We start from the raw sequence: 14,377 nt of genomic DNA on the forward strand, positions 1-14,377 counted from the left end.
AACCTAATTCAAAGACCAGAAATTTTGGTCGGGACACATTTCGGTAATGAGAATTTGCCTATAAAATGCATAAAAAGTGGAAAATAAAAATAACATTTTTTAAAATGAACTAGTGTACCAGAAAGTACACGTCTTGCTCTACAGTAATGTATATTATCAAAAGAATCCATGTCATATTTAACCATTAAAACCTCATTGCCATTGATTTTTTTAGCTTCGTGAGAATCACCCATCTGTGTGGCACCAGATTCTTTTCCCTTTGCACCAAGAAATCTGATCCTTTGCAACCTGAAAATATTCTAGAGATAAATATAAACTACTGGTCGTAACAATGCAGACTGCAGAGGAGGATGTGAGTGGCTTACTTGTAATAGGGGGATGAAGTCCTCCTGCTCCAGGAAAGTGCAGCCAGGTTTGGCCAACAAGTGAAGAAACCTGGAGGAGTCATCATGGTAGCTGTGGAGGGACCTGAGAACAAAAATATTTTCACAAGGAAAGTTAGTGATGTGATGATATTACATGAAATAATTAACTTGTCTCTCTTTCTCCCCTCTCTCTCTCTCTGTGTGTGTGTGTGTGTGTGTGTGTGTGTGTGTGTGTGTGTGTGTGTGTGTGTGTGTGTGTGTCTGTATGTGTGTGTGTGTGTGTCTGTGTGTGTGTGTGTGTGTGTGTGTGTGTGTGTGTGTGTGTGTGTGTGTGTGTGTGTGTGTGTGTGTGTGTGTGTGTGTGTGTGTGTGTGTGTGTGTGTGTGTGTGTGTGTGTGTGTGTGTGTGTGTGTGTCTGTCTGCCTGTCTGTCTGTGTGTGCGTGCGTGCGTGCGTGCGTGCGTGCGTGCGTGCGCATGTGCGTGCGCAGATGATGATGGCTCACTTTCTCCACATTGCGATGAAAGAATGGACCGAGACGAAGCCTGTCCTCTCCCCGCCGGCGCTGTTGAACAGGGGTGCTTTCCAGTACAGAGGGCAGCCACAGGCCTGCAGACAGCAAAGGCAGACTTGGTCAGGACAGGACAGGAGGAGCACTTATCATCACTATCAGATGGGAACGATATCAAGATGGCATTAGAGGCAGACGAAAATGGGGGGACCAACAAAAACCAGAGCTGAAATAATGACTATCTGCTACCTCTATCGCACAGTGGAAAGCTCCTGTAATGCATTTCATCTGGCACACCTGCTGTAAATGTAATGATGATGTGCCTTTTATCATCCGCTTCCATTTCACATGCCTGGTTGTCTACATGTCTCAACTTCAGGAAGAAAAATCCGCACACACAAACTGCGTCTCATTATTTATTTATATTACCACCATGTCCAAAAAGCAAACGCGTTTTGGCTATCAAGCCTTCATCAGTGCGTACCATGAAACGCGTTTGCTTTTTGGACATGGTGGTAATATAAATAAATAATGAGACGCAGTTTGTGAGTGCGGATTTTTCTTCCTGAAGTTGATACACTTTATCGCGCACCCAAGGACTTTCGTTTTTCCAAGAAGTTGAGCGCGTCCTTTGCCAAAACTTGATGTCTATATGTGTCTACACTACATTGGCAGCAGATACATAAAAGCTCAATTTTTGTGTGTGAACTGTCTGAGCTTCGTATGCTTCTTTTCCACTGCCAGTTGAGTTCTCTGGTAGGCCTACAGCTCGACACAGCGCGACTCGGCCGGCTTTGTCAAACTGTAGGCCTACCAGAAAACCTGCAGTGGGAAAGAGGCATTAGAGACTCTTGAGTTACTGTATGTTTCACCCCTCCTGGTACAATGTTCTTTTGGTACTGCCCCACTGGGTGATCATCCCCCTCTATTTTCTACTACTCCCTGATCTTGACTTCATGTTAATGAGGATGACGGTTTTGTTTGTTTGTTTTTTTGTTTGTTTTGTCTTTGTGCTTACTAAAAACCTAATAAAAAGTCAATCTCACAAAAAAGCTCCATTTTCAGTTCAGCTTTCCCGTGGTTTCCCGTTGACTCTTGCCGCTTCGTTCTGGCCAAGCCAAAATATCCAACAATTATCCAAATATGGTAGGACTCCAGTCCATTCTATTCTAGGCTCACTGTTCTCACCTGACTACATATTATGTGAACAGCAAGAACAGGTGATGCTTGATGTAAGTGTGAATTAAGTAAGACAGTCCGTCTTCCCAACTGACACCTTGACATGCTGATAACTGAGTACAGCACAGGCTACAACAGAGCACAGGGTGTAATTTCCACCCCAGACATGTACCTTCGCGATCTTCCCCATCTCATAAATGTCCGCTTTCTCCTCCTCGAACTCGGTGAAGGCACTCTCGATCTTGGCAATGGCCTCGTCATAGTTGGCGGAGCAGTTGGGCAGGCCTTTGGGGAAATAGAAGCGTGGAATGTTTATGGAGACGGGAGGGGGCGCGACCACTACGCTGATGGCAGGAGGTGGCGTGAGGGGCGGCGGGGTTGGAGAGGAGGGGGCCTGGGTAGGGGACGGAGGTGGGGTGCCAGGCTTCTTCTCTGGTTTGCTGTTAGGGCTGCTGCTGTTGTTGTTGCTCTGTACCTGACCACAGAGAGAAGAAAGGAGGATTGGAAGAGAACAGATGTATGAGAGAGAGAGAGAGAGAGAGAGAGAGAGAGAGAGAGAGAGAGAGAGAGAGAGAGAGAGAGAGACAGAGAGAGACAGAGAGAGACAGAGAGTAATGGAAGGATGAGTAATAGAAAGGAGAACAGGAGGTTGGAGAGAGAGAGAAAAAAAGAAAGAGAGGCTTGTTTATTTCTCACATCTCTCCACACACCAACTTGGTTACAATCATCTTCCGTTACACCTGCAGAATCTTCAATTTGCTTCACCAGTGTAAAGGCCTCTGCTCACCAGTGGACACAGCGAGTGTGTTATGCAGAGTGTCTGCAGTTCAATGACTTCCATTGTTTACACAGTGCATACGTTCAAAGCCTACTCTTCAACCAATTGCTATTGCCTCTTTTCCACTGCCGGTTTTCTGGTGGGCGTACAGCTCGAAAAAGCATGACTCGGTTGCCCTTTTTTTCTTTTTCGAATAGGCATGACCCAGCTCAATTGTAAAGCAAAAAGTGGCGGTCAAGTCACGCTGTGACAAGCTGTAGGCCTACCACAAAACCAGCAGTGGAAAAGAGGCATGAGATTCAGTTCTTGTTTGACAGAATCAGAATGTGCCATGAGTAACACTAAGTAGTTTTTCTCTTTTTTTTCAATATTGCTATGACAATGCAGAGAGTCATTTTTTTTTATTTTTTTTTATTCTTTTTTTGTTTTTTTTCCCTTTATTTTTATGACAGGACAGTGAAGGAGTGACAGGAAGCGAGTGGGGAGAGAGAGACGGGGAAGGGTTGGCATAGGACGCGGGACGGAAACGAACCCGGGTCAGCCGGCAAGTGCCCCATCATTATCGCCAGTAGTTTTTCAATTATGTTTCTAAAAAGTTTCTGAACTTGTGGTTCATCCGCTTGAAACAGGACTAATTAATTCAAAACTAATATATGGCTACTCTCCTTAAGCCTCAAACAAACACAAAAGTAAGTTTGGAGACACAGGTCATCTCTCTGTAGCTTCAATAAGAGACAAGTCTGCTTTCAAACCATATGGCCTGTTTTGTTTTAGCAATTTTGAAACGCTACTCCAAGCTAGTGAGAAAAGCCTTTACACACCACCTTTAGGTGCAGGGTAGAAAACGCATGCATGTGTCCAGTATTAAACAAAACTTAACCATTCCTGTTTATATGCTTTATGAATTACCATAGCAGTTCAGTACATTGGCAGAAACATTTTTCAATCTTAAAAAGTGACACAAAGACATGTGCTATGTCTAGAACACAAGACAGACGAAATGCACAACACCAGAGTCAGAGTCAGGAGTTACATGTCAGATCCCCCAGCTGACCACATCAGCTGACCACCTAGCTATTAGCGGTTGGTTGACATCATTTATGTGTTTTATTTGATCTGTCCCAAGCAATTGCTACTGATTTAAAACTATTTTGTTCTCCACTGACATGCCGACACTCTTTAATGATGTGATCTACTTCTCTCTCTCTCTCTCTCTCTCTCTCTCTCTCCCAATTCTGGTTTTACACTTGGGGTAAATGTGAACCATAATATCTGTTTACTGAAAATGTGACCAAATAACCTCAAGAAATCAAAGCACATCTTTCAACTGAAAATTAAGTTGGATGTATGTTAGTCAATGTCATAGCGATGAATTGCTAACAACAGAAACAAATGATAATCAAATAAAAGTGATTCTGATTCTGCAAACAGGAAAAGCCAGCATCCCACAGGACAATATTCATATAGGTGTGACAAAGTGCATGAGCAACAGTGTTATCTTTATGCTATTTACTATAGCTACAACAAAGCAGGGCTGAGTTTCTCAAAAGAGAAGTTGTTAGCCTGTTAGCAACTTCGGTAGTTGTCAATGGGAAAATGCATTGAAAACAACAAAGTAGCTAATGTAGTAAGCAACTTTGGTTTCGAGAAATTCACCTCAGAACTCAAAACTCAAAAAAAATGTGTGTGCCGGCCATCGAAAGGATGAGTTCATCGCTTTCACATCTTCATCCTCTCCGCCGCGTGAGCCGCCCTGTCAAGAACTGCGTTAAAGACACTCCATCCTTCATGCCACCGTGGTCTGTGTGAATTTTACAGCACACCTCCAGTGGTGTGGGGTGCACACACACAGGGTGTCGGGCTTAGCTGAGTTATCCTGTTCTGCCAATACGCTGGTAAGAACAGGCCGGCCTGGATTATCAGTGCAGGCCACGTTAGCTTTCCTGCTGATGTGATGACAAGGGCTCCTCACTCAGCACGTGGGAGAGACCCCAGCAACTCACTGCAAACCACTCCAGTCAACCCACCCACCGCCCACCCACCAAACTCCCACCTAAATATACTTTGTTCCCAAAACACACGTCACGCACACATCCACACACAAACACACAAACACATTCCAATCCACCCCGCCACGATATTCTGTCGTTATACACAGAATATCCATGCAAGTGCCTCTCAATGACACGATAGGCAACCAAGCACCTGGTGTGTACACCCAGCACCTTCCTGCCTGCCTTGCACTTCACCTGTTGCGTTAACCTGCCTATTGCTGCGCATCCACGAAAATCCCCTGCGCCCATCCCCAAACACTGCTGCTCATCCTACCTGTCTCTCACCCTCCCCTCTCACGTGTTCCCAATCTGTCTTTCAGTCTTCCTCACCGTCTATTGTATTGGGCGCGCCCAAGACTTGGACATCAACCCAAGCATGTGAATCTCTGCTCGGGTTGCGATGCGCTTTTCCACTGGCCCGGCGTGTGGCTGCGGAGAGGTTTAGCCGAGTAAGCTGTGGCATGCACGCAGGACATAGTCTGAAAGAAGGCCGCAGCAGTTCACCGACAGGGCAGCGTGTGAAAGCTTGAGCTTAAGCACGAGTGTAATCGCAAACTACTATTAACAGCAATGTCTGAAATCTGTCCATGAAACTCTTTTCGTATCCCGCTCGATAGGGAGCATTGGAGGACAGAGCCGCAGGCGGAAGGTGGAGAAAAGCCTGGTTTACATCGCAGTTGCCATAGCTTGTGTGTGTTCAGGGCTTGACACTGGCACCTGCCAACCGGCCAAATGCTGGTAAAACTTGGCTGTGGCTAGTAATACTTTCAGTGTCACTAGCCAATTTGGCTGGCAGCTTATTCCTTGGTATGACGTACGTAGCACCCAACATTCTGTTGTTTGCCCCTTGTGTATCAATTATTTGTATTTAAGTTCAAGAAAAAGGTCAATAACTCATAACTCATAAGTTTCTATTTGCTTGATATACTTCAATGTAGAAAGCTATACACTGATCGTGTTTTAGCACCTCATCTTCTGAGGTTAGGCGTACACTGTCATGATAAAAAAACAAAACATAAAATCTGTGGCTAGTGGAATACCTGAATGGCTAGTGACTCGGGAAAACCACAAGCCACAGTGGCCGGTCGCTGAAAAAAAATGAATGTCAAGCCCTGTGTGCGTTACTGAATATGTCCTTATGTCATGCCCTCTGTGAATACTCATATGCATTTACCATATATGTGCAACCATTCTTGGCAACTGTCATAATCATTGTCACTTTCCATTGTATCACATGGCATAAAGCCAACGCCATAAACCAACTGCCACTTTTACTCTTCGACGTGACTCTGCAAGTCAACCACGGCCTGGTAGTGGTACTACTTCTCACTCTCAGTAGACATTCAGACATGTCTCTGTTTTATCTCTGGGCATGGGAAATCAAGCCTGTATTTTTTTTTTTAAAAGCCCAACAGCTGTAGCCCCTTGTCCCTATGTACGTATATCCACTCACTAGCCCCGCACCCACACCACCACCACCACCCCCCACCCCTCCCTCCCTCTTCCCATGCCAGCATTCACTTCAACACTATACTCGAAAAACCCAGCACCACCAAACGCCATGGCCGGCGGCCACCAACACCACCCAACCTTCCAGCTCTATTAATACGCATGTTGCAAATAGCTCGTCTTCCCTGGCATGTGGGGAGTGAGCGGCAGTGCTCGGCTGCAAGTGGCCCAAGCGGCTCCAGCTTCTCTACTGACCTGTGCTGCTTGCTGGAAGGACTTGAGCCTCTTCTTGAAGCGGGACGGGAGCACAAAGTCACAGCCCCTGGCCAGGATGGCTAGCTCCCCTCTCAAATCAGGATCCCTCCTCAGTGAGGTCTCTTTAATCATCATTGTTTATGAGGACCGAGGCCTCCACCACACACGTCCAACACAAGGGTTCTTTTTTGCTTTGCTTTGGTTTTTTTTGGTTTGGTTTTTGTTTGGCTAGAAAAATGGTGAGAAAGAAAGCGAAAAAGGCCACAGCCAGAAGTAAAGAGAGAAAAAAAAACGTGTGGCCACACCACGTCTACTCGTAGGCTCCTCAGTGAGTTCCCTCAGCCAGCACTGAGAGCATGCTCTGCCCTCCTCTGGCACTGTCAGAGGACAACCAGCACCTTTCTCTTTCTTTCTCTCTCTCTCTCCTTCTCTTACTCTCTCTATCTCTCTCTCACTCTCACTCTCACTCTCTCTTTGCTTTTCAGTCCGTTGCGCTCATGCACACGTGCAGTCGCACACACAGCGACAAACACTCACGCTCACTAAACTCCACTCGCAAGGCTCAGTCCAGGAGCGTAAGTCACAGGGCTCCTGGTGAAAGGAGCGGGGGTTCCCAGCGTGCTGCCTGGCTGCGAAGTCATCGGAGAGCTGGAGCATGGTGCCCAACAGGGGCCAGCCGGCTCGGCTACTTTAACGCACGTCTCGCACACACGCGGTGGTGGTCCCCCGAAAAAAAGAAAAAAAGTTCAAAAAAAAAGAAAAAGAAAAAGAGGAAGGAAAAAAAACTATTAAAGAACTAAGACTACATTCACGGAGGCAGGCAGGCAGGTGCACGCGCACAGCACACACGTAAGCGACCGCATTCGGGTCGAGCTCGCATAGACCTAAACGCGTAAAAAAACCACCCTCAGCACTTGGTTTTGCACGGCTTGGTCTCTCGATTCCGAGGTGAGCACTGTCTCTCTGCTCGGCGAAACATGACCCACGCTGGGGTCTGGGCTGCCGAAGGGATGCGTCTCTACCCCCTCTCTCTCTCTCTGTGAGCCTGTCCGGACAGACGGGGGGTGGGGGGGGGGGGGGGGGGGGGGGGCAATGCTACACTAAAGGGTGTGTGTGTGGGTGTGTGTGTATCTTGGGAGGGGGCGACGTGTCAAATATCTTGGAGTGTGTGTGTGTGTATGTGAGTGTATGTTGGTGTGTGTGTGGGTGTTTGTTGTGCATTGTAGAAGAGGAAGCACCACAAACCCCACCCTTTACACCCACCCTCCAACACACACACACACACACACACATACCACCACACACACAACAACACAACAACACACACATACACACACACCACCACACACACAACAACGCACACACACCAACACACACACACACACACACATACACACACCACCACACACAGCAACGCACACACACCAACACACACACACATACACACACCACCACACACAGCAACGCACACACACCAACACACACACACACATACACACACCACCACACACAACAATGCACACACACCAACACACACACACATATACACACACCACAACGCACACACACCAAAACACACACACAAACACTTTTGCAACCACTGGAAAAGCTGAACTTAGCCACTGCATGTACACAGATGAAGAAGCAAATTGCTGTCCATCAGGAGTTTGTTTACACACAGTGCCAGGACGGCAGTGTTGAAATGGGACTTTGTTTGAACTGATGGGAGATGGGAGCCTGGCGGACTGAGACAGGGCACTGGTTCTGCAGTAGGTAGGACCGCTAGGAGAAAATCTGCCAACCCTCCTCCCCCCCGATATAAATATATGTGTGTGTATGTGTGTGTGTGTGTGTGTGTGTGTGTGAGAGAGAGAGAGAGCGAGAGAGAAAGCGAGAGCGAGAGAGAGAGAGAGCACAAAGTATATTTAAGCTCATGACAGATTGAGCTCTAGTCTATAAAGTGATGATTCATTGGTGTCTTTTTAAAACTTGATAGGGATCTCTTCAGACTATGACTTAATCATATAATTTATGTAGCTGAATGTTTCAAACGCAGGCTTTTTTAATGTATTTTTTGGGCTTTTTTGCCCTTATTTGACAGGACGGTGAAGCTTATGACAGGAAGTGAGTGGGGAGAGAGAGACGGGGAAGGGTCGGCAAACGAGTGCCCTACCATTTGCGCTACGGTTGGGCCCAAGCATAGGCTTTTGTTATTACTTTTTTTACATTTGTCCTTATCGGCCAAACCCCCAAAGCGCTACTCAGCACTCAGTGGAGTTTATGTACATCGCAGTATGTTGCTCTGGACATGAACGTGGACCAATCTGAGGCTGCTCACACCGCCATTACGGAGCTGACTCGGAAAGAATGTTGACAGCTTGCCAAATATTCCCTTTGTTCCCCATCACTATCTCATTAGTTACAACCAGGACTTGCAAACACAACACTGTTATCTGCTAACAGTCAATAACATCTGACCGGGAAGGCAGTTGGACTGGTCACTTCATTGGGTGAACGGCGGAGGTCAAGATGTCAAGTGCAACTCTTTTTTTGATACACTTTGATTTTGCTTGTGACACCACCGACCGACAGAAAGATATGGCTGACATGGACACTGACACTGACAAACCCCAAGAGAAAAACAGATGAGATCTCTTTTAAGATGTGTATAAGGATTCAGATCGAGTGCATTTCTATTGCAGTCACAAGAGTGTGTGTGTGTGACCTAACTGTTAACTCAGTAATGCCTTGTGCTGCGCTGCTGTATCAGCTATCAAGCGATCCATTCTGCATTGCCCAAGTCCTTGCTTTCTCTGAGCAGGGGTGTCATTCAGGGGGGTAAAGTGTGATTGAGTCACCAGGCCCTCATGTATGTAGGGGGCCCACACACACACAAGTTCGATTTATGAAGATTATACAGGGGTGATAGTGAAAAAAAATCCTGAGCCTGAACTTTTTTCCCTGCTCTAACGACGACGACAAGATACTGCATAGTGACGTAACGTAGGCCTATTTTCACACATTATTCAAACATTTAATAGCCTGTGTATGAACATTATTCAAGCCTGATAGTAGAAGAAAACCCTGAACCTGTAACACTTGCTGACATAAGAATAACCTAATGGCTAATTATTATCAATGTTTTTATTTTTGCAAACTCTGTCAAGCCTGAAATCAGGCATGGAGCCTGAATACTATCAGCCCTGATTATATGACTGGAAGGGTCCACTGGAGATGATTGTACCAAGGGCCCAAAATGTGCTGCTACGCCCCTGCCTGTCAGGGTCGACGTTGGCCTGCAACTTGACGACGAAACCAGATAAGATGGAGAAGAAGGCACCTGCTCCTCAAGAATGTTGGCAGCGAGCTGAGCTGAGCTGAGCTGAGGGGTAGAAACTGAGGACAGCTCCCTCACAACAGCCTGCAACGGGGAGCCGTCAAGCCAAGACAAAACTCAGCAAGCCACAAGCTTGGTTAGGCCTCGAGCTCTTGTCACAGCTTTAGTGTTCGTAGAAAAACCTTTCACAATAAAACTGAGACCAGTGAAGCTGACTGGTATGTCTGCACTGCCATCTTGTGGTGTGGATGTAGATAATACAAAGGAGTGCTCCTTTCAATGGTGAGTGTGCATGCGTTTCATTTGTGTGTGTGTGTGTGTGTGTGTGTGTGTGTGTGTCTGTGCGTGTCTGCTGTGCCTCTATCGATACAACCTGAAGGCATGACGACAGTGCTATGAACGTTCCTTCAAACATTTCATGTGACAGTTGAAAGGCGCGGGAGCAGAGCGGAGCGGGATTTTACGCCGAGGCATGGCGGAGCGATAAACTCCTTCACCCCCTCTCTGTGTGGAGCTCCACCCACACACCCAACGCCCCATCCATCCCCAACCCCCCCCACCCGACCACACCGCACGCCCTACACAGCCGTATAAATATCACCAGCCGGCTACAGGAGGCCTCCTGACATTTCAGCAGCACATAGCAATCCCAGAATTCCCTGCCCGGTCTTCGGCAGCTGTTGGGGGAATATCAAACACATCAAGATGCCAGAGTGGACAGGGCAGGGCAGGGCAGGGCAGGGCAGGACTGGGTGGGGGTTGGGAGGGTGGCGATGCGTTAGTACGTACTAGTCAGCTATGCATTCTGTGCCCGATTTCAATACTGAGTCGAGTGTGCGGGTCAATGTTGTGCTGCCTCTGAATCTAAATGCTTAAACGTTTGTCGTAGTTTGTTGTAGCTTTTTCCAAACTGTCGGTGAAAATGTGCACAAATTCTTCACTGTGTTTTCACACAGTCTCATTGTCACATTGCTACATGCTACACAGATCCATTGACTTTCACTAGCTTAGCGACATGCTCCCTCTTTTAACTTGTCTTAAAACAAGACAACAGCTTACATGAAAAATAAGACACTTTACCACCTTTATAAACCCCAGCCAACGATTTTAACTGTATTAAGCCCCAAAATAGTGGCATACCCCTTTAATGAAGTGGTAGTGGTACTCAGGGTCGCTGACAGTGTTTGCTGGGCCCCCAGGACAAAGTAATCTGAAAGGGCCCCCTACTCAATACATAGAATGCAATGGGGGCCCAATTCTGGGCCCGACCTTATCTCCATGGGCCCGGGACAACATACCCCTTTGTCCCCTCCCTGTCGGCGGGCCTGGTGGTACTAGTGCCACATGAGCCAGCCAGGCCATCTCCATGGGGACTGAAGGGGATTTCTGCAAGTGTCCCCTGCCTGGCTCAGGTTTGCTGCCATGCTCATCTGCTTCTGGGCTGCCCTCTGCAACACGTTTCCGACGGCACAGAAAAGACATGTGCACCCATGTGTCTGTCTTTAGCCATACAAAGTCATAACAGACATAAATGATATAACATCTGTGACCGAATGTGATATAAATACACAGATAACTTTTTGCTCTCTGGGACACACACGCGTGCACGAGCGCACACACACACATACGCACACGCACACGCACACACACACGCACACACACACGCACACGCACACACACACACGCACACACACAGAAACAAATTCTCAATATGAGAACTTGAAACCTACTGACAATGTCCTAGAAGCTGCAGCGGACACCACACATGGTAGTTAAAGATACCACAGCCCCCATAGCAGCATGGGACCTTGTGCTACTCTCGGAGAACATCAGTTGCACAAGGGAACATCCTGTCAATGTCTCAAGTGTAACGCAGGACTCTTCAGTCAACCACAACACGACATGTACATCTGCACATGTAACTCACACACAGGGAGGCCGACGGGGTTGGGTGGGTGGGGGGAAAGGGGTTAGTTGTCCCAGGTCGAGGGAGACAGAGGGCCCAAGATTGGGGTTTTCATTACATTGTATGCATTAGATGTGGGGGCCCTTTCAGATGACTTTGTCCTTGGTCCAGCAAAAGCTGCCAGCAGCCCTGCTCACACACTCAAACACACGCAAACACTCCACAGGTGTTGCCAGAGCTCCCTTCCACCCAACCACTTCCCGTACTACAGCCTTTCTAACTGAAAGGGAACCATTGGAGAGTTGCTGTTGTTCCATTCATCATCACCACCACCACCACCAGTCTTTGGTTTATTTATAGAGCTAGTGGACTGGATACAGAGACTCCCTCACCCCCCCCCACCCCCCCAACAAAAAATAATCTGCATTTGAGAAATGCTGTAACCCTTGGCAGGGTTCACACTTCACTCTCTAGGGAACAATGCCACTCCATACAAGTCACCTTGGACACTGCACTGGTGCATGGTCCACTGAAAGACAAGACTGCATTGGCACACTGAACCCTTTCAAGCAGAGAACCTATTATAAGCTTCAAAGATCTGGAACTCCTATGCACAGCCAGGTTCCAGGTGCTGGTGAAGTGCAGTCATCAGTAATCCATAGTAAAGAAGAAGGATCACCGCACACTGGTGGACTTAAATAGTTCACCTAAATAAAAAACAGCAAAACTAAGTCCACCAGTGTGCGGTGATCCTTCTTCTTTACTATTATAAGCTTGCTGATACCAAAATGGTAATGACCAAATCCGAATATGTTACTTAATACCAATAATGTCATCATAGCCACATTATTATAACGTAGGTAGTTGGGTTTCTTTTTACTACACACAATGAGGTTAATCACCGATGTTCACATCTGCACCGAAAGGCAGCACTCAAATGCCAAGTTGTGCAGCCTGGACCTGCCTGCCCGTCATTCAGTCACATCCACATCCACAGTTCACACCAAGCGCGTGTCGAGGAATGTTTCCCTGACTCATGTTCGACCTTGCAGACTTGTTTTATCAGACACTCTAGTTGAAGGAGGCATTTTCATACGGGGTTAGATTACCCGCCATGTGTTTCCAATTGCAAAGGAAAAAGTTGTCCGATTATTTACACAGCTGGGACGACGGGGAGACACGTTTAATATTTAGGCGAAATCAAATGCCGATGAATGACTCTCTTTTTCTTGCTTGACGCGACCAGGTATCCAAACACTGAAAACTGCAAAGCAAGGTCCTGACAGGGGTGCCTGTGACGCTGCCAGACGGAGCGTGCTGCCTGTGTTGCTAGCCAGCCAGCGAATCCGTACACGCATCCGTATACCCAGCACAGGGCACAAACAGAGAGTACAGTACCGGTGCATAGTAAAAAAGCATATGGTTGACCCAATAGAGCCACCCTGCCAGTAGCCTAATGGTAAGGCACTGGGTTACTACGCCAGCGACCCGGGTTCGATTCCGGCCCGGGTCATTTGCCGAACCTTCCCCGTCTCTCTCTCCCCGCTCATTTCCTGTCCCTCTGTAACTGTCCTGTCACAATAAAGGCATAAAAAGCCCAAAAAATGATCCCACAGAACACTTCCTATTTCTGAGCATCAACACAATATTAATATAATATGATGCAGCAGCAGCTGGGATGATAAAGAGCATGGAGAGAGAGGGAAATATACTGTATATACAAAGTGTGCAGAGGAAACGTGTGAGGCCAGCAGCCAGCCTGAGCCTGGAGCATAGCAGAGCGAGCTGAGCAGAGTCTGGATGACATGTTCAGCAGGTGCTAAAGGGCACATTAAGGCAGGCTTGGCCTTGGCGGGCGTGAATCTGGTAATCATTTGGCAGGGCTGTTCCAGGAGCTGTATGGAGGCTGGAGAGCAGCAACTGGCCGGCAGCAGCAGCAGCAGCAGCAGCAGCACTGAACATTCACCCAGCAGCCGGAGATGATGAGCAAGTGGCAGCCCTGATCTGTGGTGCATCTCTCGATACCGTAGTTGCTAACTATGTTAGCTACTTTGTTGTTTGCGATACGATTTCCCATTGACAACTACCCAAGTTGCTATCTGGCAACAACTACACTTTTGAGAAATGCACTCCTGGGCTGGGCTGAGCTGGGCTCTGTCCAAAGGCATCATAGGACCATCACAGCCATCCCCAGGCAGCCAGATTGGGGTGCATTTCTCGAAACCAAAGTTGCTTACTACATTACCTACTTTGTTGTTTTCAATGCATTTTCCCATTGGCAACTACCGCAGTTGCTAACAGGCTAACAACTTCTCTTATGAGAAATGCACCCCTGGGCTGAGCTGGGCTGGGCTGAGCTGGGCTGGGCTCTGTCCAAAGGCATCACAGGGCCATCACAGCCATCGCCAGCCAGACAGCACTATGCATCACTACCGATGACTACAGATGGAAGAGGGAATGGTGGGCAGTGTTGCCAGATTGGGCAGTTTCCCACCCGATTGGACTGCTTAGGATGGTCGTGTACGGGTAAAAATTGCATTTAGC

At 47.5% G+C, this 14,377-nt stretch overlaps 1 protein-coding gene across 1 annotated transcript in view; it reads right to left on the reverse strand.

The window, feature by feature from the left end:
• The window catches only part of LOC134465377 (serine/threonine-protein phosphatase 2A regulatory subunit B'' subunit alpha-like), a 93,286-nt gene that overhangs the window by 13,862 nt on the left and 65,047 nt on the right, over positions 1 to 14,377 (reverse strand). The window contains exons 4-6 of the mRNA XM_063219010.1: positions 2,227 to 2,529; positions 870 to 973; positions 366 to 468 (exon numbers count right to left, since the gene is read on the reverse strand). Of these exons, the coding sequence (XP_063075080.1) occupies positions 366 to 468; positions 870 to 973; positions 2,227 to 2,529 (510 nt within the window). The remainder of the gene's footprint in view (positions 1 to 365; positions 469 to 869; positions 974 to 2,226; positions 2,530 to 14,377) is intronic.

Source organism: Engraulis encrasicolus, chromosome 16 (assembly GCF_034702125.1).
Source record: "Engraulis encrasicolus isolate BLACKSEA-1 chromosome 16, IST_EnEncr_1.0, whole genome shotgun sequence".
NCBI lineage: Eukaryota > Metazoa > Chordata > Actinopteri > Clupeiformes > Engraulidae > Engraulis > Engraulis encrasicolus.